Source organism: Rhinolophus sinicus, chromosome 2 (genome assembly GCF_057876585.1).
Source record: "Rhinolophus sinicus isolate RSI-liver-muscle chromosome 2, RSI-T2T, whole genome shotgun sequence".
In the NCBI taxonomy this organism is placed as follows: Eukaryota; Metazoa; Chordata; class Mammalia; order Chiroptera; family Rhinolophidae; genus Rhinolophus; species Rhinolophus sinicus.
Genome location: NC_142502.1, coordinates 24,773,144 through 24,797,028, shown reverse-complemented (window position 1 = coordinate 24,797,028; position 23,885 = coordinate 24,773,144). Strand labels below are relative to the sequence as shown.

Below are 23,885 nucleotides of genomic sequence, written 5' to 3'. Positions count from 1 at the left end.
TTCAGTGGTTCCACTCGTGATTCATTAATTTTTCCAACAAATATTGAGTGTCTGCTATGCACTGATTCTGTTTTAGATAATGAAGATACAGCTGTGGAGGAAAAATAAAAAGGCAGACCTGCCTTTACATTCTAATGAGAGAGAGGAAGACAAACAATGAACAAGTAAACTATAGTGTGTCAGGTGGTTTAAGTGCTATGCTATGGAGAAAAATGAAAGGTTGAGAGAGTTGCAGAGCGTAGTTTGCAATTTTAAATCAGGTGAGGAAAGTCTCACTGATATGGCAACTTTCTAGCAAAGGTCTGATAGAGGCGAGGGGAGGAGCCTATGGATATCTGGGGCACAATTTTCCAGAAAGCAGCTGGTGCCAAGGCCCAGAGGCCAGAGTATTTGTATTTGAGGGCCAAACAACAGGGTCAGTGTGCTGGAGGGAAGTGAGCATGGCCTGAATTACGGAATGGGGTCTGAGAGATTATGAGAAAAGGAATCCAATCAGGCAGGGCCTTGGAGGCCATGATAAAGATGGAGTTTTACCCTTATGAGATGGGAAACCATTGGAGACTTGGGAGCAAAAGATTGTCATGACCTGATGTATGCTTAAAGGGTCGCCCTGGCTACCCTGTTGAGACTAGACTAGAGGGAGGCAAAAGCAGAGTGGGGAGATCAGTAAAGTGGCCATAGCCATTATCCAGATGAGAAATGATGTCAGCCTGGAATAAGGTAGTTGTGAGAAATGTTATCTTATGGCACTAGATCCAAGAGAATTTATTGATGGATTGAATATATGATCTGAGGGAAAAGAGAGAGAGAAAGATGGCCCCAAAGCTTTTGGCCTGAGAAACTGTAACCGTAGAATTGCCTTTTGATCATTGGGCAAGATCCATGAATGCCTGGAGTCCTGCTAAACAGTTTGCTTCTTTCGGGCTGGAGGGCTGGAACTTAGTGTGGGTCCAAGAAGTCTAATTAGGATTTCATCTGGAAAGAATTAAAAATTCTATCCTTCTTTTAAACAACCCAAACAACAAGGATTTCACATTGCAAAGCAAAAAATTAAAAGATTTGTTAAAATAGGATGACAGTATATTCCCAACACAATGAAGAATGTGACAATTATTATTTTTTATGAAGTATTTTATTCTTGACTAAGCATGCCTAAGTGACTTGCCTAAGCATGAAAGCAAAAACAAAGCAAAACAAACAAAATAAACCCCAAACTAGATGCTATTAATAACTTCTGTTGGCTGCATGCAATCCTCACCCTTCACCCATCCCATTGCCCTTAATTCACCCTCAAAAGGACAAGAAGAAGGAGAAGGAGAAGGTAAAAAGCTCATTTCAAAAACATAGATTAAAGTAATTTTTTTTGTCTCTAGATCTATGCTCCATTTCATATTTTTCTGACCATATAGGAAAGCCATGAAACCAGTTCTCTAGCTCTTGCTGTGTCTCTTACTCTGTCCCTCGATGTGTTTCTGAATAATTTTTAATCTATTATTGTGTATAATTGTATATAACCAGAAGCACTTACTATATTTTTGTCACATTTTGGAGCAGTTTCCATGAGGAATTGTGCAAATGTTCTCCAATACATGTATCCTCACAAGAAAGACAACCTTGAACACATATGTCAGATTAAGCCCAAAGGGAAGAAGACAACTTTCTGTTGATTACACTGAGCCTTAGGCCACACCCCTTTACTCAGGGGGGCGATGGAGCTGCTAGGAGGTTGTTTGTGGGCTTTAATCCTATAATCTCTGCCAGCACCAGACCCTATCCCAAGTAAACCTATCACCCACCGCATGTTTTCAGCTTCAAGCCGACTTCTCCACCTGGCCCTCAACCATCCCCCACATCCCTAGTCAAACTGTCATTCATCAAATGTTTGTACATAGAGACTAGGAACATGCAAGTGGCCCGAGATCCTTCACCAGGAAGGTAGAGGATTATGGTATAAATTAGAGCTAAGATTTCTTTTTTACTTTGTTGCTGAAAAACATTTCACCTGATTTTGAGAATAAGATGAAATTCTTAGGACAACATTAAAAAACAAAATGAAACAAAACAAAAACAGAAAAGAAAACCTGAATGTGAGTATGTGTTATATGAGGGAAATTGTATTGAGTAAATAAATATACTTTGGTATTTAGATGTTATTGTGGATAATCTTAATCTAGATAATAATACAGAGATCATGAGGTTTTTTTTCAAATACTATTCTTATTTACATGGAATACAATTTAAAAGAAAGCATTGGTTCATTAAGTAGAAGTATTTTATAATAGAAACTAAGTGTATGAAAAGGTATATTCATATAAAATAGAAAGATATGGGAAAATATTCATTCATGTAAAAATTCCATTCATGTAAAAGTTGGCACATCTGTGTCAAGTTGTCTTAATAGAAAGTGAAAAAGATTGCTTCAGGATTGCCTATCTATAATGCTATTTGTAAAAAAAATTAATTCAACAAGAGTTTGTTAAATGCCTACGATACTTTAGTTCTTAAATTTTTTTTAGAAGAATGGGGATTGTTGTTAAGGGAGTTACATTCAGAAAGAAAGGTCTGTATTTCATAGAGCCCTTATTCTCTGCCGCTTCTTTAAATTCTAATGTTTTTGTTTGTTTGTGTTTGGAGGGATAGGTATTGCTTAAATTTACTTTACAAATAAAATATAAAGGGAGAAAGAATGGTTAAACAAAGAAGTCCCCAAAGTGCAACGTTGCTTTAAGAAAACACAAAAACATTTTCAATGAGATCCTTCAAACAGGAGCCATCCCATTTTCAGAGAGCTGCTGATTTCTGTATGGCAGAGCACTCCATACCACTTTAAGGCATTTCCACACATCTCTCTTCACTTTTCTGACTTCTTCTGTCTAGCATGGGCTGATACATTTCAGCTACTACACAGTAACCAGTGTGAGGTGTTAGAGCTTCAATTTCAACAACTCTGTGCGTCCCTTCATATACCTTTTGCTCCTATACACAGGGGAAAATAAAAGAGATGATAAACGGTTTTCAGTAAGTCACTGGTTTACTCTATTTTTGATAAAATTAATAAGACACTCCTGGTCACAGCAGTAGATGGCCTGTAGGGTTTCTTCCCAGACACATGCTTCTTCTCCAGAGTCCTGAAACACCGCCTGATAGAGCAGCAGGTCACAGTGGCTGTGTAGGGACTCCATGAGGGCTACTGATGGACTGACCCAGTGGGCAGTCTCTTTTTTAAGAATTTGAACTGTGCAGTAAGGAGAATGGAGTAGATTTGGAAACAACTGTAGACGTGAAACAGGTGACCACAGAGAAGCAGACTAGGGTTCTTTAAGACTTGCTTCTCCATTTTTCCTTCCCAGTCACTACAAAGCATGGCAGTACTTTATTTCTTGCTTCTGGCTGTCCATAAGAGTACTTGTTATCTCCTATCAAAATTCTTCCCCTTTTCTTTTTGAACAAGTTTGAATGGGTTCCTTACAACCAAAGGAACCCTATCTTAGATGAACACCCAAAAAGGAACATACACTTAACCACCAAACCAAGATAAACGCACTGACGACGAGTTAGAATATTACAGAAAAATTGGTACAAGCATATAATGCTCTGATTGATCCAAAAGCCACTTTAAAATAATATGTGGAAAGTCCATAAAAATGAATAGTTGTCGCAGTCAAATTGAATTAAATATTGTTAATACCAATCTTTAGATACGCAGGGAAATTAAGTGGAGAGAGGCGAATGACTGAAAAGATGCAAACACATATACACATGCACACAAATTCTGATGGCAATGGTAAGTACTGATTGCTTATCAATGAGTGTGAAAGTGAGAAGGGACTAAAAGAAGATAAGGAAAAATAAGAAGGGATAGAGTAGCAAGAGAGATAACATTTTATGACTAGCGTGTTAGTCAAATGAACAAAGAAAAAAATACCAAACTTATTTATTCATTTGAACTTACCTTTGCTAGTGAATTATTAATTATAAAGACTCGGTACACTAGCTTATAGTAATTTTCCATTGATACAGTTTTTCCTTTTTGGTTTCTATATGGTATATTTGGAGCATGGAGAATCACCAACAAGGATCCATTAATTTGGGTTACATTCATAACTGGAGGATCTATTTTTGCTGGAGAAAGAATAGGACATTTTGACAAAATGTTTTTAAAAATGTTATATTTCACATGGCAACATTATGCATAGTAACAAGTCATTATTAAGTTCAGAGACCTGGGAAAAATGAAGAGTTACTGCTGACACCTAAAATGTAAATACCTGAGACGTTTCTTTGAAGATAGATTTTTTATTTGCAAAGACTCATAGATTCTGTTTCAGCTTAAAGAGGACACTTATCAATCATTTCTACAGTCTGCAGGGACTGTTTTCGAAAATGAAGTCTAAAAAGTTATTTGGGTGGAGATCTTAGAGTAAGGCAAATATTTTGTAGGTCCTTAAAAAATGTAAAATTTCAAAGCAACTTTAAAACCATTTGAAGACTTGTTTCTATAAAATGAATTCAAAATTATGTACTATAAGAGAACATGGGAAGGATCAAGAGAGAATTTTTGGTTCTTGCGTTTTGGTATCAATAACCAGATCTTTATTAACTAGGAAAGAAAATTGGATAAATTAATGGTCACTTTAATTTTCCCCAAGTAAACTATAGTAATTCTAGGTGGATTTAACTCTTTAATAGATTTTATTGTTCTTTCCTTGTTTGTAGTCATTGTGTATTTTCAGTTTGTAGATTCATAACTTTTATAATTCTTGAGAATTAGCCATGATCAATAGATAGGTAGGTAGATAGATGGACAGATGCTTTTCTTTTGGAATTTCAATCAACATCTATTAGAATTTCTTATTCTATTCTCCATATAGCTTAACTTCTCTTATATTTTTCCTTTTTCTCTCAGCAGAATATTCTGAATGGTTTCTTCAGACCTGTGTTCATTCCACCAATTTACTATTTAGTCATACATAAAATGATCTTTAACCCGCCAAGATTAATTCTTTTTATTTCAATGGTTGTATATACTTTTATTCTATGAGCTCTACTTAGGTCTTTCTCAATCTAGCTTGTCTTTAAAGATATAAAATTTTGTCTTTTGATTATGTTTTTTATTCTCTCTGTTATATCTTTAAACTTATTTATTTTATTATCTGCTTACAATATTACAAAACTTGAAGTACTAGTCAGGTCAGTGCTTGTTTCTTCCAAATTTGCTTATGTCAATCTGCTTCTTTGTGTTTTTATTGTAAGCATATGTTTAAAAGTTGATACTTTATTTTTTGTTGCTTTGGTTTGAATTTTTATTTTAAGTAAACTTTTTATTGACCTATAAGATAAATATAGATAAATAAATAAACCATAAGGATACAGCTCAATAAATCTTTATAAATAAACACTTCTGTATAGCTACCACACAGATCAAGAAATAAGACATCACTAGCACCCAGAAACCTCCTTTATGTTCCCTATAATTACTTAACCCCAGAAGATAACCACAATTGTCCTGACTTCTACCGTGTTTCCCCAGAAATAAGACCTAGCCAGACAATCAGCTCTAATGCATCTTTTGGAGCAAAAATTAATATAAGACCGGGTCTTATTTCACTATAAGACCTGGTCTGATATGATATGATATGATATGATACAATATAATACAATATAATACAATATAATACATATAATATAATATAATATAATATAATATAATATAATATAATATAATACCGAGTCTTATATTAATTTTTGTTCCAAAAGACGCATTAGAGCTGAGTGTCCAGCTAAGTCTTATTTTCGGGGAAACACTGTATTACCATATACTTTAGTTTTTGAAATCATATTTTGTGTCTGGCTTGTTTCATTCTTTCACTTTTATTTATGTATGTAATTGTGAACTGAACTGTGTCATGCCCAAATTCATAGGTTGAAATCCTAACCCCCAGTACCTCAGAATGTGACTGTATTTGGAGATGGGGGCTTTAAAGAGGTAATTAAGGTAAAATGAGGTCATATGGGTGGTATGGATGGGCCATAATCCAAAATGACTGGTGTCCTTATAAGCTGTAGACATGCGTGAGCACAGAGGGATGACCATGTGAAGACATAGGGAGAAGGCAGCCATCTACAAGCCAAGGAGAGAGGCCTCAGAAGAAACCAACCCTGCTGACACCTTGATCTTGGACTTTAAGCCTTCAAAACTCTGGGAAAATAAATTCTGTTGTTTAAGACACAGTCTGTAGTATTTCGCTATGGCAGCCCTAGCAAACTAATCTCTGTCTCTATCTCTGTCTCTGTCTCTGTATCTCTATATATATTGATAGCTAGCTAGACAGCTAAAGACATAGATACATAGATATATCTATAGACTTGTATATTTATCTACGTTGCTGCATGTATTAATAGTTTGTTCTCTTGATTGCTGTGTGGTATAGAATTGTATGAATGTCACACTTTGTCTATTATGTAATTCAGACTTTTAGATTATTTCTAGTTTGGGGATATTATGAGTTCTGTGAATATTCTTGTACATGTCATTTGGGAAATATGCATTTTGTTGGGAATATAACTAAGAGTAGAATTGCTAGGTGGTAGAGTTTATATACATTTAGCTTTCGTAGACATTGCCAGTTTTCCACGGTGGATGCACCAATTTATATTGTCTTCAGCAGTATATAGAAGTTCCTATTTTTCGCATTCTTTCCAACACTTAATATTATTTTTAAAAATTTTAATTTTAGCAGTTCTGGTAAGTATGTATACCAATTCTTTGTATTTTTAAATTGCATTTCCCTGATGGCTAATGGAATTTCTTGTTAGTTGCTCATTTGAATATACTCTTTTGTGAAGAGCCTGTTCAAATCTTTTGCCCATTTTTTAATTGACTGTCTTGTCTTTTTATTCTTGATTTGTAAGAGTTCTTTGTATGTTCTAGACATAGTCCTCTGTCAGATACATGTGTTGTAAATTTCTTTTTTTTTTTTTAAAGTTTATTAAGGTAACAATTGTTAGTAAAGTCACATAGATTTCAGGTGTACAATCCCATAATACATCATCTATATCTCACATTATGTGTTCACCACCCAGTCAGTTCTCCTTCCATCACCATATATTTGACCTCAAAAAATTAAGAATAGAATTACCATATTACCCAGCAATCCCTCTCCGAGGTATCTACCCAAAAAATCTGAAAACATTTATCCATAAACACATATGTGCTCCACTGTTCATTACAGCTTTGTTTACAGTGGCATTTTCATTATTTTAATGCTGTATTTTGATAAACAAAAGTGCTTAATTTTAGTGTAGTCCAATTTATGTTATTTTCTTTAGCATTAGTACTTTTAGGGGTTTAGCTACTTCAAGGTCATGAAAATATTCTTCCATGTTACATTATCGCATAGCCGTCAGCAAACATTTGCTGTAAAGGGACAGATAAATATTTTAGGCTTTGTGGACCGTATGTGTTTCTGTTGTAACTCCTCTGAGACTCGGCTGTTGTAACGCATGTGAAAGCGTTATGTGGATGAAATGTAAATGAATGGGTATGAGGACACTCCAATAAAACTTCATTTACAAAACAGAAGTAGGTCAAATTTTGCCCATATGCTGTAGTTACCAAGTTTTATTGTTTTCATCCAGCTAGACTTGTCTTTCTAAAGGGGTGATGTAGGGACCCAAGATTTATTGTTTCCCAACTGATCTAGTCTCATTTATTAAAAAGACCATAGTTACTCTATTGCATGTAGATCAAATGTCGTGATGCTTCTGATCTCTGGTTTAACTATTTGGCTTTCCTTCTGTAAGGTGTCCTGTGATACCATCAGCCTGGTACAACCTCAAATTGGTGTTTTCTAGAACATGAAAGTTGTATATGTTGGAATCTCAGACCTTGATGAATTTAGGAAATACTTGGTTCCTAACAGAGTCAAAACTGAAACATTAACTCTTCTTTGTTTCTTCTCTTTTATGGAAAGGCTTTCCTGAGTCTGCTCTTTTTTTTTTAAAGGAGGTTGCAGCTCACAGTTGCTCACGCAGGGATCGAACTGGTAACTTTGGTGCCATCAGCACCATGATCTAACCAAGCTTTCTAACCATCTGAACTAACTGGCCATCCCTGAGTCTGCTCTTTTATTGAGAGTGTAGCCCTTTGAGATTTTATAAGTCATTACTTGTAACTCCCCATCTTGTGTTGGCTTAGGCCCTTGTCCTCTGCCCCAGTCAGGGTCTAGTTACCAAGTTGGGCAAATGTCCTCAGGGCAGTGAGATTTCACTTTGTTTATCCTCTGGTTTCCCCTCTGGTTACAGCTACTTTGTTTTGGCCCCTGGAGATTTCCTTCATTTTCTTTCATGCTTCTTTGTATGTTAAAAGAATGTGTTGTATTTTTCCATAATTTCTGAGCATTTTAGAAGAAAAGCAACCCTCACCCACAATCCTACCTCTGGCTTTTCATCTGGAACCAGAAGTTTTTAATTCAGTTTTCAACTATGTTGGAAATTTTGCCAACTTGTTCGAAGGAGAAGGAATTCCTCTTTATTTACACTTAATCCTGCAAAGTGGTTGATATCTTATCCTGTTTGTGCTTTCCACGCTCAAAATTCTGATTATTATAGATCCCTTGTCTATCACGTGCAAAGTGAGAAGAATGAATCACTGCTCAGCTTTGTAGGCAACTATGATGTATAATTAATTTTCTCCTAGATGAAAAACATAATTCTAACATTCTTGTCCTGAATCTGTACAGATATTTTCCCGGGGTGGCTAAAAAGCAACTTAAACTCAACATATTCAAAATTGAACTCATGATTTCCATTACCGTGCACTGCATTTCACTGGTATTTTCCCACCAAACCCCATCAAAAACATTTCAGTGATTCATCTAGCTATGCAAGCCAGAAACTTATAGGTCATCTCTGGCATGTCCTTCTCCCCTACCACTGTATCCAACCCATCACCAAGCCCTGCCAATTTTTTCTATCATATGTCCCTCCAATGGTATATTTTCTATAGCCCTTTTCATTATCTGAACTCAGGCCAAATACTGTCTCCTGTCGACTACCTGTCTCCTGTCAACTATTACAGGAATGTACTATCTCACTTACCTATATCCAATCCGTTCTATTTTTTTTAACTGTTTGATATTTTTAATTTTTTTTTAATTGGGGAATAATGGGGAACAGTGTGTTTTTCCAGGACCCATCAGTCATTGTCCTTCAATCTAGTTGTGGAGGGCGCAGCTCACTGGCCCCTGTGGGAATAGAACCGGCAACCCTGTTGTTAAGAGCTCACGCTCTAACCGACTGAGCCATCCAGCTGCCCCCAATCTGTTCTATTTTTTATCTGTACCCTCAAATATAACCAAAGTGATATTTTCAATACACAACTCTGATCATGTGGCCCCCTGATTAAAATTACATTTTTCTGAAAGAAGTCATAGCTGCTTAATGGAAAATACCCATTCACAACCAACCTGTCCAGTCTCACCTCATTTCATATTTTCTCCTGTCTGCTCTTCTTCACCATACCAGTGGTCTTTCAGTCTCTTGTATTTGCCATGCTTCTTTCTGTTAGAGGGGCTTTGCCAATGCTGTTCCCTTTGTCTGGAATGCTCTATTCTTCCCTCTTTACCTAGCTAACCCCTATTCATCTTTAGATATCAGCTCAAGCGTCATTTCCCCAGAAATGCTTTTCCTGACGTCTCTCTCTGATCAGGTCCTTCCTTGACTAGGCTCTCATAGCATGGTACTTTTGTACCACCTGTCATTGGTATTATTTAATGTTTGTGTGATTATTTCATTAATTTCATTAATGGTTGTCTTCCTCATTAAACAGAAAGCTCTATGAAGAAAGAGACTTATCTGTGTCTGCTGTGCTTTCTTTTTCTCCCTAGGGCCTAGCATAATACCTGGAACATAGTAACTACTTTACAAATACTTGCTCAATGAATAAAGAGACAAGGTAATTGTTTAATCTGACTCCATAGAAAATCAGGCCTACTCCAAAACTCCATAACTATTTTTAATCCAAGAAATTTATGGGTTAGATAATGTTGAAATCTTATTGAACCTCAAAGCTGATTTTAACTTAAGAAACTTTAAAAAATTCTTGGTTTGCCTCTAGATACACAGCAGGAATTAGAACCTCTTAACCTAAAATAATGTCTGCTGTTCAGAAATAGTTCCCAGGTGAGTCAGTGCATCCAGTTGGCTCATTAGAGCTATATCACAGACTCTAAGGACATGAAGTCCTAATATCCTAGAAGATGTTTTCCAAAACGTGTTCTTTAGAAAGCCTCAGGATCTGCGGCAGGAGAGGGCAAAGCTGGAGAGTGAGGAAACAACCAAGTGGGCGGAGCTCTTCACTATCGTTTCAACAAGAGTAGCTCTAATTTTTACTGTTTTATGCACTGGTTTTCTTACTCTTCTAAATCAAAAGTCCAGGAATAAGGCTTTTTTGGTTGGGTTTTATTTTGTTCTTGATGAGATGGTCATATAGAAATAACACAAATCATTCTTAACTCAATACTATTTCAATTTAAATAGAATTGAGCCAAAGCCTTACCTCATCTCACCTCATGTCTTTGGCTAATCTTACCAACTATCCTAATGGGTCACAGTCAAGAAGGCTTTGTTTGATGAATGCATTGAAGCTTGACCCCATTTCTAGGCTTGAATATAATAATTAAACAACTCTGAAAATTTCCCTCATTGGTGCATACCAGCTTAGTCATGCAATCTCCTTTTCCTCACCTAGAGAATTGTTGTTGGAGTGGATTGGGCTTGAATTCCAAGTTATTCCAACAATGTGCTGGATATCATGGATTGGTCTGTTCAATTCTCATGCCACTCTCCAGCTAGTTGAAGAGTTAGAAAACTAAAAATGACCTTTCCTCAATGCCCTTGCTTCTAGCATTTTGGACATGATCCAATTAGTTTGGATATAATTAGACATTGTATCAGTTAGCTCATTAGAGTGAGATTTGGAAGGCAAGTGAGGTAATGTTGCAAGTTTTAAAATAAATCTTTTATCCCTCCCCATAGGGTAATCGTGAACTGAGAAAGTTAAGTACAGATCCTTTGGCCAATAATGGACACTGATTCTGAATTTATGATAATCCTTGGGGACTCAGAATGCACTGTGGGTTCTTATAGCTATCAGGTAATAAGAGCAAATTCAATGAAATATACACAACTGTCAGAATCCAATTCCATTTTGGTTCTCTGTGCTGCAGCATGAAAGTTATTATGCTATGAGAAGCCAAGTGGAAGCCAATGGAATTGCTCCGTTCAACAAAATAGAAAATCAAAAGTACTACCATGTCCCTGGGGAAACTGCAGCGATTTATGCCTCAAAAACACCTTGAATAATGCAGAGGTAGTGAGATGTATCACTTCCCATTTAACTTATTTATTTGAATCATAACCACCTCCTCCTCTCCCCACCTCCCCCCAGAAAAGATGGGTCTTGAATAAATAACAGGGATTGTAAGTGTACTCAGGTGGTGACTATGGTCTAAATGCTATTCATTATGGTGTCTCTGTTCTGGAGCCAATCAATACAGTCTTTGATATAACATTTTTAATTTAGAGAATGATTTTTTCCTTCCTTTGTCCGAATTAGAAAGCATCAGAACAGTTTTCTTTCACTTGGCTTTCATTGTCATCTTGGTTCTCTGTCACGTATAGTCTACAGTGTCTTTGATCTTTTCACAGGCTATCTTGTTGGTCCACTAAGTTGATCACACAATATTCCCTGAACTTGGTGTGCCTAATGCACTAGGCACTACGGATGCTTGAGTAAAATACGTGGAAGCATAATGTTGGAATTAAGTTTTCTCCGGGATTAGTTGAGACATTTCCTCTCAAGTGAAAGACAAGTTGCTTTACTTTGCATCCCCTATTACTAAGAAACATTCACTGGGCTTGTTAGACCTCTATGAATTTTGGAGGGTACATATACCACATTTAGCTGTACTACCCGTTTGCAAACTATCTCATAAGATTTTGAGGTTTGAAAGGGAAAAGGATTATATGAGTCCAGCCTCTAGATGATCTTAACATCAAATTTATTTGCAAAAGTAGGTGGTTCATCCTCCCAGTGCATCTACATCTACTACTGTCATATCACTTCTTCCTCCTGGCTTCTTGAGGAGTTCTCTCTGACCAGTTAACTTAGGGAGAAAAGAAAAAGTCTGGTGTCCAGAAGGCTCTGCATGACATGATGGCACTGGCCAGAAGTGGACTGCTGTAGCATTATGGACCACTCAGGTGGTAGAAGGAGGTCTGTAGAAGAGGTATATGGATGGATTCTTAAGCAAATACTTCTGCATCCATGTGAATACAAAGCAAGAGGCACCTACAAAAAGGAAGCTCTCAAAAATCTAGGTGGGTATGGAATTGCAAGGGATCCAGAATAGCCAAAACATCTTGGAAAAAAAGAACAAAGTAGGAGGACTCACACTTTCCAATTTCAAAACTTACTACCAAGCAACAGTAATCATGATGGCGTGGTACTGACAAAAAATAGACATATTGATCAATGGAATCTAATTGAGAATCCAGAAATAAAATCAGTCTATGGCCACCTGATTTTCAACACAAGTTCCAAGATCATTCAATGAGGAAAGAATAATCTTTTCAACAAATGATGCATGGACACCTAAAGAGTCTTATACAAGACAATGAAGTTGGACCCATACCTCACACCATATACAAAAATGAACTCAAAATGGATCAAATATCTAAATGTAAGAGCTAATAAAAAACTCTGACGAGAAAACTTAAGGCAAATCTTCACAGCCTTTGACTTGGCAAAGGATTCTTAGCTATGACACCAAAAGCATGAGCAACAAGAGAAAAAATAGATTGGACTTCATCAAAGTTAAAAACTTTTGTACTCTAAATAATACCATCAAGAAAGTGAAAAGACAAACTGCAGAATGGGAGAATATATTTGAAAATCACACTTCTCTTAAGGAACAGATGTCCATAATATATAAAGAACTCTTGCAACTTAATAATAAAAAGACAAATAATCCAATTTAAAAATGGGCAAAGGACCTGACCAGTCAATTCTCCAAGGGAGATACATAAATGGCCAATGAACACATGACAAGATGCTCAACATCATTATTCGTCAGAGAAATGTAAATCAAAACCACATGAGATACCACTTCATACCTACTGGGACGGATATAATAAAAAAAAGTCAGGTAAGTTTTGCAGAGGATATGGAGAATCAGAACCCTCATATACTACTGATGGGAATGTAAAATGTTGAACTACTCATGAAATGGTTTGTTTCCTATACACTTTATCCTTAATTCTTCTGGGTTATAACAACAATGGTTTCAAAGAATTGGAAGTTGAGGCTGCCTCCTGTTTGAAGCTCTTGGTGCCATGTAACTAACAAGGAGAGAATGAGGTCCTTGTGTTGGCCAGGACGATCGGTTCTGATTATCAAGGGGAAATAGAATTGTTACATATGTACAATGTGGTCAGGTAAAAGTATGCTTGGTATCCTCTAAAGTGCCTCTTAGAATTCTGTATTCAGTGATAAAAATTAATTTATGATTATGTCAAGCTTAAACAGGATAGACCAAAAAGACTCAAACTCTTCACAAAAGAAATGCTGAGATGCTGGCTGAAAAGAAAGTGAATGCTGAGTTAATAATAAGAGAAGTTATAAATATTAACTACAGCTTCATGACTAGTTTCAATTAGGAGGTTTGTAATGAATTCCCATATTTTCTGTTTTGTTTTGTCATGAATATCTTTGTACGTATACATTAAACACTCACTTTTTATCTTTTGTCTACTATTTTATATAAGGCCTGTTGGTAATGGTTTATTTTATAATTTATATCTTAGATTATAATATTACTCTGGGATTATGACTAAACTGGAAAAAAGAATAGCATCATGGAGAAATGGATAGAGAGTGAACTTTTGGTCTCCTCTTTGGGGAGGTAACTAAAACAGAGGATTCTTCTAAAGAGGATTTTCAAGAACTTAACCCCATGCTTAGGAGAGGGGTCTAGGGTAGCACAACTCCTTTTCTGCTGTCTAAAACTACTTCCCCACCTCCCACGCCCCTCTAGGTGGTAACACTCTGGCAGCGGGATAGAGTGCCAGCTCTGGAGTCAGATGCAGCAGAATTTGAATCTTGATGTGGGTTAACACAGTGTGAGACCTGGGCAACTACTGGAGGCTCTGTGCCTTGATTTTCTGGGCTGTAAAATTAGGATAGTAAAAACCATCTTCTAGAGTTCAGAGAATTAGATCAAGTGAGACAATGGTGTAGACCACAGCAAAGCCTGGTCACTAGCCATGCTCTGTGAGGGTTATGCAAGGGCAGAAGAGCAGATGCAAAGAAACTCCATAGAACTCACTTTCCCACCAGGGAATGAACCGCTGTGTCATGGTCCAGGCTGAGTGGATCCCAGCCGAGGCTGTCCTCACCCTCCCGTAATAAGCCTCCTGTATCTCAGAGGTTTCATTTGTAAGGTCACAAAAGAATTCTCGAGTACCCCAACAGTCCTCTTTATTTCTCCATTGTCTCTGTCCATATCTGTAGAAGGGAAAAAACAAATAATCTGAGTTTCTTTTTTCCACTGAAGGAGTCTGCAGTTATTTCAGTCTATTCATTTTTTAGACTGATTGAAAATTGTAATCCAGTATCAGTACCACTGTTAAAGCTTACATGTGGCTATTCCTAAGTATCCTTAAACAGATTTTTTTCTTGTTAACCGAAGTGCTATCTTGCGAAGATAAACTCAAGCGTGATACATTCTGTATCACTAGTTTTGGTTTTTTCATGCTTAGTGAAGTTTTTCTTCTGGTATATGGATCAACTTCCATTTTTAAGTACTAGCTCTCCACATCCTTAATGCTTCTGAGGTTTCAACTCTTTGTGGTTTACTTCACTTCTCATCAGCTTACTGTTGAGTAACATGGCTGATTCTGAGAAGTTGCTACCACTTTTCATCTCAGGTGATATTTACCCAACACATATGGTCTATTTCTTTATTGGAAATGGAGTGGGGGTTGTCGTGAGGGCTATGTTAATGAGTCCTGTACTAAGAAGCTGGAAGATAGGGAGGGGAACCCATGGACTAAAAAAGGTAGTGAGACAGAGGCACGTAGGTTGACTCATCCTAAGACTATGGGATGGTGTAACAGCAAAGGGGAAGATTAATGCTCACTTCCTTACCGGTCACAAATCAGAGAACATACAATAAGATGATGCTGGGAACAGAACAGGAATCTGAGGCTGAGGAGAAAGGCTTCCTTGTTGAAGGACTTGAAATTTATGACTTTCTAATGATGACTATTGCTGGTGTCTGTACTTTGTAAACTATATGACAGCACTTTCATTATATCAGAAGATACCATTAAAGCAGAACCAACAACATACGTTGAGTACAATTTAATGTTTTTTTAATTGTTCTTTATTGATGAAACATTGTGTTTGCTAGCTGAATTTAGCTGTAATGACTGGCCTCTCATAATGTGATACCTCATTTTTTGCCCTATCCAAAATGGCACAGATATTAACTGTAGACCCATCTGAACTGGATAGAACCCAAGTGAAAGATTTCAAAAATAGAAATCTGCATCGTGCTGTTGAAAATTCCACATGGCTAGAAATGAATCCAGATATTCTGAATTTTATACATGTTTGGGAGCCCTCTTTAAGAAAAAGACTTACAAATATAAAATTCTTCCACGTTGCCCTAAAGTTTAATCGTCATTAATATCATGATAAAACAATTTCTAATCCGCTTTTTATGTTGGACCACAGGTAGGCCCACTTTATACCTATTTATACTGCCTGAGGGGGAAAGACAAAGCCAGCACCAATCCCCACTTCCTGTGTGCTGGAAGCCACTCCAACTATGCACAAAGCTTCTTGGAATGGAGAAATCTTTATTGTAAAGATTTCTAAATCTTATAGTTGCTGCACGAAATGTGTTGAGAAAAGCAGCAGCAATAAAAAGACTGATACACTTCTAGAAATATTCCTTCTGAAGTTAGTGAGAGGTTAATTAATGAGAAAAATCTGACCTTGGACTTGCCCCATGCTGGAGAGATATTGATGAATTTATGGATTAACACTTGCAATTTTGGTCCACAGCTGCATCTGATTTCTGAATTTCTAACGAAAAACCATGAAAATTAAACGATTATATTTCCTGTCTCATGCTCAACCAGCATTTCAAACTATATAAGAGAAGGAAGAGCTTCCAAAAAACCCCAGGAAATGTGTAAGGGGGAAAACCTGCCATTTGCAAATCAGGAGCTTCTGTTTCTAGGCTTCAGTCCAGGAAAAGAATTGATTATATCTGAGTTTTGTCTACAATCTACTAGAACTAGCTTGACAATTAGATGACAGGAACACGTAGCAGCACGATCCAATCTGTGTTCATGTTTATAGAAGTCATTACATGTTGAAAAGAATTTTCTAAATAGTAAACCCACACTAAAAAAAAAAAGGCTTTTAAATTAAATATATATTTTACACACTGATCTCTGTGTCCCACAACTTCTTTTTCAAGTATCAACAATGTCAACTTAATTGAGTACCTACTATGTGCTGAGCTAGTTGCTTTCAATGTTCACTTGACAAATACGTGCTGAGAACCTACCATGTGCCAGGCTCTGCTGTGATGCCAAAGGCTGAGTCTCTGAGGTCTGGGTGCTGGATCTTCAAGGGATGACGTTTGCCCCCAACACACTGCAGAGCCAGCCTTCACGGGAGACAAGACACCTGTCCCTACCTGTGCTTTTCCTCAACCTCTCTGAAACTGAAAAAAAGCTCAGATCCTCACCCTCCATTGCATTCTAGAACATGTTCTCTCAGCTGGAGGAGGCTTAAGTTACTTACATTTTATACTGCACAAAGTAGACACTGCTGTTGCTGGCAGCAGCCCTCCCAGGCTGCCAGTGCAAAATGTTGTGAAAGTTTCGGGACTGGAAATGTACTCTCTGAGGCTTCAGAGACTTATGGGTGGGCTGAGTGTCTAAAATAATAAGAGAAGGAAAAACGCTGAACCTTGAAACAAGCACCATTGTTATTAGCAACAATTTTCCATGTCCTACCTGGACCAGGATTCCCTAAAGAGGTGCTGTAAGTGCAGGTGGCAAAAGTGGAACATAGAAATCAACATTTAAATCTGCAATGGGATGACTTTTACGTACTCCGAGGTTTCAGACTGCCTCCCACCCCATTCCCGAACTGGAAAGGAAATAAGTAACAGTAAAAAAAAATGTCATCCTTAGCCCCTTTCCTGATAGTGATGAATGCAATGATGGAGATGAAAGACCCATACCCAAGCCACATGCCCACCTTCCTAGGAGTTACTATATTACTGCTACTCTGAGGCAAAATTTTGCCTGGGATCAATTTTGGCCCAGGACATCTACCCAGCTCTTGGTTCCTTCTTTCTCAGCTTCTTGCTTAACCTCTGTGACCTGACTCAGTGTTCACCTCTCCCAGCTGACCTGGCTTTATTCCAGGTAGGTTGGCCTTTGCTGTCCCATGCCTGAATGGTTGCACTTACCTGCCTGCATTGGGGCTTCAAGTACTCAAGCCTGTTGCTTCAGATAAACTGGTCTATGCTATCGAGAGTGACTGCCCAAGACTGCCATGGGGCCTAGTGTTCCTGAGAAGGGTCTCAACAGCAGTAATGCAATGAAAAGGGATAATTTTGCACTGGCATGGCTTGTGCTTTTTTCTTAGATCATGTGACATAGGTGGTACAACCCCACTTGCATTTAGTCGCATGGAGGGAAGAGACCTTTGACAAAATTTTATTCTAGGGTTTGAAGTAAAAATATGTCCCTCCAAAATATGCCTTTTTGACATAAAAATTATTTTGAGCTGAAGACAATTAAACAGAAAAAGCTCTTTCTATCTTCCCCCCTTTTCTGTCTAAAGACAGGGTATAAATTCTCCTTTTTCTGGAGACAGACTCTTATCAGCCCAGAGATGGCACCAGAAAAATCTGCAAACAAACCTTACTCCATTAGTTTCTTCTCATATACAGAGGGTACCCCCAAAAAATGTATACACATTTTAAGAAAGAAAAAAAGAACACTATTAAAATTATGCTCATGGTAACCACCTTGAGCACCTCTTGTAATTGCAGAAGTCAAACGTGATTTGTATTCATCTTTTATTATCAGTATATATTATTACAATTTTAATACAGTTTTTTTCCTTTCTTAAAATGTGTATACTTTTTTTTGGCACCCTCTGTATTTACTTTTCCAGAGTGTGCCACCCTCGGAAGCCTAAAATTGCTTTAATTTGTCCTGTTATGTCTCGACCAATGTATTGGTGTTTGTTGGAGATGCTATATACTCATAAGTGGGATTCTAGCTCGCCATTTTGAATGACTCTTCATTTAGGTTTTCCCCAGTGATGTGCGCTGCATGCATTCACAAACTGTTTTTCTTTTGTTAATCTTTTTTTTTTTTTTTTGTTAAAGAGTCCTAGCTGAAAACCTAAGGTGGCCACAGGTAAAGCTTTGCCTCCCCTGTAGCTCCAAAGTTTCTGATCAGGGGTAGGAATCTGGGCCGGAGAAGTCAGGAAGCATATCTGTGTCTTTTCCCTGACCTCATTTTCTTCCTCGTGCTTCTATGTGAAGATCTGCAAACTAGCCCTTCCCTTTTCCTGGAATACTTTACCCTGGGTTTCTACATACCTCACGTCTTTGCTCAAATATCATTGAGATGGAAGCAAATACTCCTAAATCAATGATTTCCGCTCTGAATATTCAAGATTTGTCATTTTCTAATGAATGGGGCTGTTTCTTTAGGTGTTTATTTTTTACCAATCAAATAGTATTAATACTGTTATTTGTTTTTATTTTTATTTTCTGGACCTCCTTCAGTGCATCAAACGGTGGTGTATACTTGGGAAGAGTCTACTGCCACTGTTGATTTTGCTCACCAAAACCATTACCTAATCACTCATGTTTAGTGCATAAAAATTCCAGAGGTTTTCAGGAGATGACAAGCACAGTTTCCTAAAGCCCCTGCCAGAGTTGACTTGCTGCTGTGCAGATAGAGGGCTCAGTGCCCTTTTTCTCCTCTGTCTATGGATTTCTTCTCCCATTTTTATAACACCACCACTGCTACCACCATCAAAGATAAAAGCAAATCACTCTGTACCAGACACAGCGGGTCTTTTACCTGCAGTGATTCATTGAATCTGCCCAGCTCTTCTATGAAAAAGGTACTATTGCATTCTTCCTCTTCCAGACTAAAAAACTAAGCCCTGACGAGCTGAAGGCACTTGCACAGCAGCAAATAGTGATGCTGATTTTGTACCTGGGAATTCTGATTCCGGAGCCTGCCTGTCACCTACCACAGAAAACCAAGGGCAAAGCCTCAGGAGAGAGGAGCTAATGGAGGAAGCAAAACAACTAGAGGCTGAAGATATTCTTCCTTTTCCTGTTTGTTTCCCTCCTCCTCCTGGCTGGCGTTCACTGAACACTGAACATACATGAGCAATAGACATATATCATGAATGGTGCTCAAAGCTTTACATCTTATTTCTTTCCCACAGCCACTAAATACAGTGGGCATTCTTATTAGTATAGTTTACAATAGGAAAGCTGACACTTAAAGAAGTTGTGTATCTTGCCCAAGGTTATCGGCCCGGTAAGAAGTAGGGCCAGGATCATTTTGGTAGCATGTGAATTCCTGCTGTATTTTGCTAATTGAGTCCTTGGTGTTACCAAAGGCATAGTCTACACAAATCCACACATTTCTGGGAGATGGAGGCTTGAATTGTTTGTATGTTATCAGTCACCGGGCAACTGTACAGTCCTGGGAAAGTTACTTGAGCCCCTTACAGGGAAGTATGTTGGGGGCATAAAATGTTCTCTGCTTTTGAAGAGTTCTCCGTAAATACCAAGAGCAAATTCTCACATGTTATTTTGGCCTCTAAGTGGTTAGGCATTGCTCTAACCACTTGGCATCTATCAATTCATTTAATCCTCATAATACATGCAATTCCCATTCTACAGATGAGGAAAATGGAGACACAGGGGGTCAAGTCAGTTGCCCAAGTTTTCCCAAAGAGCAAATGGCAGAACTGAAATCCAGACCCAGTCTGACTTAGGAGACTGATTGTACCGACTATACTATCATGTCCCCTGAAGGCAAAAAAAAAAATAAAAATGCCAAGGAGACGGAGATGTACATTTGTCCTGTACGAAGTTTTCTGCACCCACTAGAGAGCCTGCTCATTAAGTCCACGTGGAGTTATTCAGGCTGAAGATAGAAACCGACCCCATGTCTGTTCTGATAATTTCACGACAGGAGAAAGCTGAAATTTGTCAAAGCCTCAGAAAGTGCCAGTGCCATTTCTAACAGTCCCTCGAGCACACTCAGATGATGAAAGTGTGAGCAATTAAAAAGAAATGAAGCACTTACCTATGACACCAGTCAGGGAGACACTGACGAGGAAGACTAGAAAGCAGTGTTTACGCGTCATGGTTGCGAGTGTGGCTGGTCAGACAGCCAGTGTTCCCTTCAGTGAGAGCACAGATCTGGACAAAAGAGGAAACTCAAATTTTCACTTTGAGCATCCCTCTTGGTTACCAATAGTTCCTTGAAGCAGATACAATTTAACTTAATATCTTTCGTTATTTTAGGGAGATTATGAAAGTAGAAAAATTGCTTCAAAAACGATTTACTGTAAGTGACTTTGATGTGGAAGCTTGATTTTATTGGGACTGGGGTTTTCTTAGCTGTGAAAGGCAAAACACTGAGGATTGGCCGACTAGAGGCAGGATAGGGCAGGAATTATGCTCTTACGTGAGCGAATGGAGCACGTGAGATCTTGAGATCTTCAGGTAATCTCCTCCCTGGAGGCAGAGATGGCTGCCAGCCAGCAGAACTTGGCTGACAGGACAATTTTGAACAATGTGTTTGGCAGTTGCAACTGTCAAGGCCCCTGACAGTGATTCAAAGTAGGTAGGTCTCTGATTAATTCTTAGTTTTCTCTCTTCTTGGAAGCTTCCTGACTAACCTCCCTGACACACCTAATACTCTCCACATCCTCTGGCTCTCCACAGGGCTCCCTGCCATACTCATCTGTCTTCCCAGACCATGGTGGCCCTAAGCCCTACTCAGCTAATGCCTCTTCCTTTTCTGTTCCCACCTCAGTTCCTAGCAACCGGACAAAGATTTTGAGCGCATCAAACCACATGAGTCCTTAAAAGGATGAATGTGGAAAAATCATTCTTCAATGTGGAAAAGAGCTAAAACATTAGATCTTTTTCATATCTTCTTGGAAATCTGATCAAACTAGGTCATCTGTTGCTTACCCATGATTCATTATACCATCTTTCTTACCAAAAAAATTTACCACATGTTTTTAGAGGCATTAGAATTATACGTTCAAGCACAAGAAAGTCGTAAAGATTCTTTTTAAAAGAGGCTCATTAGCTCAAAAGAGGAAATATATTCTGACTTTTCTTCCCTCTTGTGTAGTCTCTTTCAAGTTCTTGGTAGAATGGCCTCTGTAGTAAGGAATAATGATGGTTACTGAGCAGTGCTCATTCATCCATTTAGGCAATCACATTTAATAATTGCTGCAGTACCATGTGCTAAGCATTGCTCTCAGCAGCAAGGATGCAGCAGTAAGCAAGGTATTGCCCCCATCTTCCCAAAGCCTACTTCTAAACAGGAAAGTAGACATCCTGCCAGAGCAGTATGGAGTGACTCATCAAAACCAGATTTTCCACTGCCTCCATGCTACTGTCAGACTTCCGAATCCGGACTTTATCTCCTCCAAGCAAAGTGTTCATTGCTTATACACTAATTTAGGTTTTCAGAGAAGAAACTTGCAGTAGATCTTAAGTTCCTTTTGCCCCACGTTGATGCGCCTTGTCTTCTAGCCTTCTCAGCATCATCCTTCACTTACTCGCTGATATTGCCCACTGAACTCTGGACATGGCATTCACCTTGGTTTTTAAAGGAGAGGTGATAATCTGGGTTTTAACTATTGATGTTCAATATCTTCAACACCAATAGCTCTTGTGTGAAGCAATCAAGTTGCTCCAAATTCCAGTTAAGAAAAAAAGAAAAATATTTTAATTCAAGGTTTAATAAGTAGAGCAGCAGAGAATGAAATGGAGGTTTTTCACTGAGTTACTGACTTTGTAGAACAAAATAAGAGGAAATTAGGGGGAAAGGGAGAAGAGCATAGAATATACTGAGAAATGAGTTCTCGCAAAGATGTGTTAAGTTTTTGTGCTATGTGAAATTTCAGAAACTAAGCCAGTGCTGTTACCATTCAGTGAGCTCTCTAATTGTGTGATATCATAATCTGTACTAGAAGCCAACACTGCCAACAGTGCCTCAAGGGAGATGAAAAGATAAAACTAAATTCGGAAATTCCACTAATTTGGAGGCAGAAGAATTTGTATAGAATTGTTTCAAATAAAATGTCATTTGCTTTGGAAAGTAAGAAGAGTAAAGAAAATGGGGAAACCCCTGCTCTACTTTGCTTCAGCCATGAAATTCTGGCTTCAAGTTCATTCCCTCCTTTCCCCTCTATCCCACCCACCTCAAACCTCAGCAGGAAAGGTCCACCTTGACAGTGAGAGTGGATGCTTCCATTGTCTTTTGTCTGGAGAGAATTTGACTAAGCTCCTGCCTTGATTCTCTTTTTTTCTCCTTGTGGCTTCCAACAGGCCAATAATTCATCTTATTAATGAATCATTACTTGTTTTTAAGTGTGTCATTGGATTTTGGTTATTACTTTTTTTATTTTTTAGAGATATATATTGACATATTATAGATGACATAACATGATGTCTCATATTTTCTTTGAAATAATCCAAGGGGCTGGGGAAGGGGGCCATGAGCTGATAATTGTTGGAACTGCTTATTGAGTACATGGAGGTTCATTATGCTCTCTACTTTTGTATACATACTTGAAATTTTTCATAACAAAAGAAAAACATTTTTTAAATTTATAAAGGTGCCATCTTTATAAAACTCCCTTTGGCAACTTTAATGCTACTTCAGTGCCAATGGTAAGATCTAATAATTATGGGGCACTGAGTTAATTTCTTTCCATGCAGTCTCTTGATTAATCCTCACAACAAGCTCAGGATGTTGGTATTATTATCCTGATATAACAGATAAAGAAACTGAGACACAGAGAGGCCAAGACAACCTGACCAGGCTCTACAGTGCATGTAGTGACCAAGTCAGGAGTAAAATCAGGTCGGGCTGATCTCGGGGCCTGAGGTCTATTATAAAATCACCATGTGTTGTTCTTCATTTGTAATATTCCCTCCATAAATGGATAGAATGATGTCAAAGAATATTCTGCTGTTCATTCCTTTCATTGTTTATTCATCAAACAATTCTTTTTATTAAATTTATTGGGGTGACATTGGTTAATAAAATTATATCGGTTTCAAATGTACAATTCTATAATACAGCGTCTATATATTGCACTGTGTGTTCACCATGCAGAGTCAGTTCTCCTTTCATCACCATATATTTGACCTTGTTTACCCTCTTCTACAATTGCCTTCCTCCCTTACCTTCTGGTAACCACTAAACTGTTGCCTGTGTCTATGAGTTTTTGTTTGTCTTGTTTATTTATTGCTTTCAGTTTTATATTCCACATATGTCTCTCAAACAAATCTACTGAGCATGTGCTGTATGCCAGGTACCACACTAGGCAAGCAGTAGTAACAAGATGGCAGAGCCAGTGCTCCTGGAGCAAGGTCACGCCCTGCAGCTAGGTCTTGTAGTGAAGGGCCACATGTTCCTTATTCTCCTTCAGAAAAGTGTTTAAAAACTGGTGTCCTGGACTACTTCCTTGGGCTCAGATGGCCTAGGTTTCCCTTATT

At 38.0% G+C, this 23,885-nt stretch overlaps 1 protein-coding gene across 1 annotated transcript; it reads right to left on the bottom strand.

The window, feature by feature from the left end:
- Window positions 1-1,214: 1,214 nt before the first annotated feature.
- On the bottom strand, window positions 1,215-20,693 carry IL22RA2 (interleukin 22 receptor subunit alpha 2). The gene is made up of 5 exons (XM_019732713.3): window positions 20,443-20,693; window positions 16,883-17,018; window positions 14,388-14,566; window positions 3,953-4,122; window positions 1,215-2,976 (listed from the first exon to the last, which is right to left on the bottom strand). The coding sequence occupies exons 1-5, from the start codon at window positions 20,501-20,503 to the stop codon at window positions 2,827-2,829; spliced, it is 696 nt and encodes a 231-aa protein (XP_019588272.3). The 5' UTR covers window positions 20,504-20,693; the 3' UTR covers window positions 1,215-2,826.
- Window positions 20,694-23,885: the final 3,192 nt, after the last annotated feature.

Coding starts and splice junctions, on each gene's coding strand:
- IL22RA2 (XM_019732713.3), bottom strand. CDS start 20,503: ATGACGCGTAAACACTGCTTTCTAGTCTTCCTCGTCAGTGTCTCCCTG. Junction 14,567..16,882: donor TACTTTGTGCAGTATAAAAT/GTAAGTAACTTA, acceptor TCCCTTCTACAG/ATATGGACAGAGACAATGGA. Junction 2,977..3,952: donor TTAATAATTCACTAGCAAAG/GTAAGTTCAAAT, acceptor CCCTGTGTATAG/GAGCAAAAGGTATATGAAGG.